Below are 5,805 nucleotides of genomic sequence, written 5' to 3' on the forward strand. Positions count from 1 at the left end.
TTTGTTTTCTTCGCTGTTGCTTTCAGAGCTTTCCGATTCTCCCGCCTACAATCATATTTTTGTTAATACGGTTGGTAATATAGGTCATTATATAATTATGTTGTTACAATTAATTAATAGACAAACCGCGCTTGTTCCTTTCAATAATTTTGATATGAAGTTTCCGAAGAACGCGCCGTTGTTTTTCTGTAAGAATAATCATTAAAAATAATAAGTCTATGTTGACGCTGTCAATTGTTGCCAAGAAACACTACTACTATAATGAGCTGACAGTTGCTGATGTTGCTGGAGCAAGTGTTACTTTCCTTAATGGTGTAGTGCCTCTCGGCAATTTTAGCCAACATCAACGTGGCGGCTAAAGAGTAAGTTCAAAATATCAATAAAAAAGTAATGATAAAGCTTACCGCTCCACCTCCAGTAATAGTGTCCAGAGAGGTTAACAAGTAACTTGCTACAATTGATCCCGGATTTTCTTCACCTTCAGACTATAACAACATCTATCATTAATAATAACAAATATAGATATTTCATTCACTAAGGCTATTATAATACATACCAATAATCCTGCAAAAAGGCCTATTGCAGATGCAATGAGGCTGTTCAAATCAAAGCCATCTCCCTGGAAAATAATAAATAATTTAATCAAAAAAAGTTAGGTATTATAACTTATTTCACAATGTACTAGTTAATACATACGCTTAGATTTACGACAATCCCACTAACTGCTGCTAGCAGTGATCCTAAATCCGACTCTCCGTTTTCCTGTTAAAATTATATAATTGTTTATTATTAATATTTTATTTTGGTTATTTTTAAAGCATATAAATATGTCATAACGAGCTAAAATAAATTTTATTTATGTTGATTAATATAAACACGAAGTAGTTGTCATTGCTCATGCAAATCTAATAAAAGCCGCTCGTCATTGCTAGTACAATTTTAAACCCACATAGGTAATTATAATTAGATCCTGTAACTGTATTGGTCATTGCAACCCGCTATCCTGATTTTGGATAGGTTTCGATTTCATAGGATAGCTTAGCATTTATATCATATATTTTCTGTTCTAAAGTTATCAAAGGGCACTTACCCCGCCACTCAGCCCAGCTAAGATTCCCAAGATGCCACCTCCTTGACCATCTCCACCCGGTGGTTCATCAGAATAGTCATCTTCTTCACTGTCACTGCCTTCAGAGTCAGACGATTGCTTCGCATTATCATTTCCATTGTCCGTCTCAACACTTTCTTCAGCAGCGTTGTCTTCTTCAGAACTAGAATCGCTGTTGGAACTTTGGTTATCACTGCTAGCACTGGCATTGTCATTTTCAACATTTTCGTCATCATTGCCAGCACTGCCAGTATCTTCATCGTCACTGACATTGTTTCCATTATCTTCGCCATTACTTCCACTACTTCCGCTATCGTCATCATTACCATCACTTCCGTTTTCATCATCATCATTGCTACTACTTTCATTTTTACTTTCATCACTATCATCTACATCTTTGCTAGAACTTTCATTTTTACTTTTGTCACTATTATCTCCTTCATTGCTACTGCTTTCATTTTTACTTTCATCACTATCATCTACATCGCTGCTACCACTTTCATTTTTACTTGCATCACTATCATCTACATCATTGTTACTACTTTCATTTTTACTTTCATCACTATCATCTACATCGCTGCTACTACTTTTATTTTTACTTTCATCACTATCATCTAGATCATTCCTAGTACTCTCGTTACCATGGTCATCATTGCCCTTACTCCTATTCTCATTGACACCATTGTCAGTGCTTTTATTATCATCATTGTCGGCACTAGCGTTGCCACTGTCGCCACTCTCAACACTATCACTACTATCTTCTTTACTTTCAGAACTTTCACTACTCTCGTCGCTTACTTGTCTCTCGAATTGCGGGAACGGTGGTTTAAGTTCAGTAGCATAACTAATATGGATTACATTATTATCCCTGCGGCGGATTGGGTGACGTTGTTTTAAATGGTAACGAGTTATAAGATTTTGTAGTATTCTTCTTATTATTATCTGAAATCATATTACACATAAACAATAAATTGCACAGGATGTAGGAAACACGTTACGACGTTAAAATATAAAAACAGTGCTTACCTTTAAGTTCAAAAGTGCGTGGTGCTTCCGCTAATTTCACAAAATATCTTTCATCACACGTGAAAAAAAATAAACATGCAGTGCTCGATACTAAAACTTGGTGACCGTGGATTTGTGAAGCGGTAATGCGTGGTTATGGTTCAGCGTAAAAGCCAAAGTGCATATTTTTACGTAGTGTGCAATATCTGATATTTCCATAAACAAGTTGTTTAAGTTGTAGAGCTACGTGAATGTAGTGGACAGGAAAGCAAGGACGGCGAGGCTTATAAAGTACGAGGTCCATTCTCAATTAATTAATTGATTTCTTTTTATTATGATTAGATTTAGAAGTTTTTAAAATGTTATTGATTGGATTTGTAACATTACTTTGAATATATCTCTATTAGTAATAGGACTATCGCTAAAATATAATGTATTATATAAGATATATAGTTATTGCAGACATGGCTTCGGCCTTATAATTGAGACTATTTCAGACATGGCCTCGGCCTAAGAATTGTGACTATATCAGATATGGCTTCGGCCCTATAATTGAGAATATTTCAGACATGGCTTCAGCCTTATAATTGGGAACGTTGCAAACATGACTTTCGTCTTATAATTCAAGAATATTACAGATATGGCTCCGGCCTTTAAATTGTAATAAAGAAGAAGTATAAAAGAAGACAGACTAGGCTGTATGGCTAAGAGCCTTTGCCTTCTCCTTAAGGAGTAAATCAAACCAAAAAAAAAAAAGATATATAGCGTATGTAAATATAGGTATATTCTAGTAATACAAGTTAGTTGGTTAAAGCAGCTCATACAATATAAATAGTAGAGATCTTTAATAAAGATGTAGGTGTTTGTGAAATTAGATAAAATTCAAATTTCTTATTTGATTGCTAAAACAAATAACATTAAGACACACACATGAAATAACGTGCAAAATTATTCTCTTAGTTAAAATTCTTTAATCCTTTATAATTAACAGTATTAAAAATACTCACACTTGTATTGGATCCGCTGGAGCTAGGGAAGAGCGCAGTGGCGAGGTTAAGTAAACTGAAGATACTGCTGCCGCCGCCGTTTGACGTGCTCACTGGCTCGCTAAAATCATCATCATCATCGTCAAACGGATCCGGGGTAGCTAACGAGGTCGATGTGGAACTGCTTTCCTTCTGAAATATTAAAAAAGTATTGATAAATATTTTTATTGAGCCACTTTTTTTTCTTTTTAAAACGGCGAATGATGCACTTAAAAGGGGTAATTCCATTTTTATAAAAAGGATACCATCAAATGATTACAAAGAAGTATTTTTTTTTGTTTTTCGTCGTACTTTAATTGTTGTTAAAAATAATTAACCTGCCCTTCCGGCGCTAGATAGAAAGTAAATAAAGTAGTAGACTAAACCATTACAGCTATGTGTAACCTTATTCCAGTTTAGATTTGAATTATTTGTCAAATAAATCCCCTTGGTCACAACTAACCACATTTTTCTTGATATTTAAGTATTTAAATTCTACCGATATCTACACTTAAGATATTTACATCTTTTTAATTAATTTTAGAATGTAGATATTTAAGTAAGTAATGTTAAAACATAAAACAAACTTACTGAATTTGGTTCTTCAACGTCGATCCAATTGTCATTAGTGTCTCTTTGGAACCGAAGCACGTTGGCGGGTAGACAAAACGCGTCGACCAGCAGGCAAAGGGCAAAAACCACTGCTAAAGTACCGCGCGCCATTGTCACCGCAATTCTAATGCTAGGAGATCATCTATCACTTCTCAGGTAACCTAGGCGTTAATTAATAACAAATTACTAAAAGAATGTCGAAAAACTCGCGGCAATTAGTATAATCGTTTGTTGTGAAATACAATCCACTTAGAATTTCGCACGTTGTTAATACAATGAGTTGTACACTACTGGTGAATTAATGAACTTGTTTCTATTTTATTTTTTGATGTCAACGAAGACAATCACGATTTAAACCCTTCATTAGATTTGAATCTCAAACGTGATGTGCAGTGAAGGTGATGTATTTCCCACGAGTTTACTACACGAGAAAGACTTACGAAATATAGACTATATGGAGTAAGATAAACTAGTTATTTTAATTATTATATATTTATAATATTTTAATCATGACATAATAGATAATTGATTAATTCTTGATGATTGATGTAGAAATAGAGAAAAGATTATTTATACCATTGTTTTTAATCAATAATTAGGGGAAATGTTTTTTAATTTTGTAGTACATACCTGTGAGTAGGTGTTCTCGTATCAGTATACTTAGGTGGTGTGCTTCAAGCACGCACCGATAGTATCTTATACCGCAACCGGTGTCTCTCCGTACATACAGCGTGTCCTTTGTACGGTATTTTTTTAAAATTTTATGGTTTATTTTTTTTACATCTTTAATAACAAAGGCCGGACGTGGCATACTGCTTTATATTTTTTTAGGTGATTACTAATTGGTTAAAAACTTGTTAAACTATAATTTAGCTATTACAAAACGTAAATAAATAAATTTATCAACACATTAACATTGGTGACTGGTTGAAATTTGATAATTGTTTTATAGTGTGTTATAAAAACAGATTTATTACTGAATGTGTAATATTTATTTTTGGATAATAATAGTGATTCTCAGCTTTCTTTATGTTTATCCAATGCGAAAAAATTTCATGAAGATTATCGTATTTGAGGTTGTCGTTAAGAGACACGGAGTAATCGAAAATAGCATTTCTGGTTATCGCCAAGATAACCTGGACCTCTGTGTTTTAACTATCATGATGCATATTTGAAGTAAAATGTTCAGTGTAATAGTGACTTGATTATTGGCCCGTTTGATCAAATATTAGAAAAGAGGATGAGGAAGGGATGATTCAGACTGCGGAAAAATCTATGACGAATTCCACGCAAATTTTTAATCAAGCTGTATGACGAGCATTACTTTACGCAAATTTTTAAGATCCAGCAGCGCTATCCCGATTTAGTGAACCCATTTATCCTATAGAACAGGGGTGGCCAACTTGGTAAGACCCAAGATCTACTTTTCACTGATGATACTCTGTGCGATCTACCAAGCTACATACATCTTGAAATCTTAAATGAAACAACATAGTTACTGGACTTGTTGTCGCGACCGACCGGTTGGCCATCCCTGCTGTAGAATGTCCTGCCTGATTACCAATTTAAAATATATTTTTTTTAACACGACAGCCTGTAGGCAGGGGCGTGGTGGAAGGTCTCATCGAACATAGACATTGCTGCGGAGGTCGCCGCTGGTTGCGCCACTCGAATTGCCAAATCGACTCTACTTCCGCCTTACAAATTATCGGATACCGGCGGTATCGTACTGCTGACTTCCTCGCTAGCCATCGGCACTTCCTTTATGTGTATTACTCGTGTCATATGGGCTCTAGGTAATTCTATTATATTGTACTTCTAGACGTGTTTTACTCATATAAGTCGTTTGTTGTTGTGTGTTTTATATTATGTAGATTGATTATAATGTAAGGTCTTCATTAAATTGTTTTGTCCACTTCCTTCTCTCGATGTGTACACCTAACTTCTTTAGTCACTGCACCATCTAAAGGTTGACTGGGAGGAAATGAATTCGGCGTTAAGTCCTCCTTTATAAGTTAAGTATATGATATTAATTTAAAAAAATGAGAAGATGTT

General features: G+C 34.6%; 1 protein-coding gene across 1 annotated transcript; it reads right to left on the bottom strand.

Moving 5' to 3' along the window:
* Positions 1 to 6: 6 nt before the first annotated feature.
* Positions 7 to 4,956, bottom strand: LOC115452526 (dentin sialophosphoprotein). Its single transcript, XM_037436898.1, has 8 exons — positions 4,381 to 4,956; positions 3,730 to 3,911; positions 3,076 to 3,291; positions 1,091 to 2,056; positions 697 to 762; positions 557 to 619; positions 405 to 485; positions 7 to 186 (listed from the first exon to the last, which is right to left on the bottom strand). The coding sequence occupies exons 2-8, from the start codon at positions 3,859 to 3,861 to the stop codon at positions 88 to 90; spliced, it is 1,623 nt and encodes a 540-aa protein (XP_037292795.1). The 5' UTR covers positions 3,862 to 3,911; positions 4,381 to 4,956; the 3' UTR covers positions 7 to 87.
* Between the last annotated feature and the right edge of the window lie 849 nt (positions 4,957 to 5,805).

This window comes from Manduca sexta, chromosome 9, assembly GCF_014839805.1.
Source record: "Manduca sexta isolate Smith_Timp_Sample1 chromosome 9, JHU_Msex_v1.0, whole genome shotgun sequence".
Classification (NCBI taxonomy): Eukaryota; Metazoa; Arthropoda; class Insecta; order Lepidoptera; family Sphingidae; genus Manduca; species Manduca sexta.

What these genes read in the sequence shown, in the direction of transcription:
- LOC115452526 (XM_037436898.1), bottom strand. Translation starts at nt 3,861, where the DNA reads ATGGCGCGCGGTACTTTAGCAGTGGTTTTTGCCCTTTGCCTGCTGGTC. An exon ending in TAGCTGGGCTGAGTGGCGGG is followed by an intron (nt 763 to 1,090) that starts GTAAGTGCCCTT and finishes TAATTTTAACAG; the next exon opens with GAAAACGGAGAGTCGGATTT. An exon ending in CTATTACTGGAGGTGGAGCG is followed by an intron (nt 187 to 404) that starts GTAAGCTTTATC and finishes TTATTCTTACAG; the next exon opens with AAAAACAACGGCGCGTTCTT.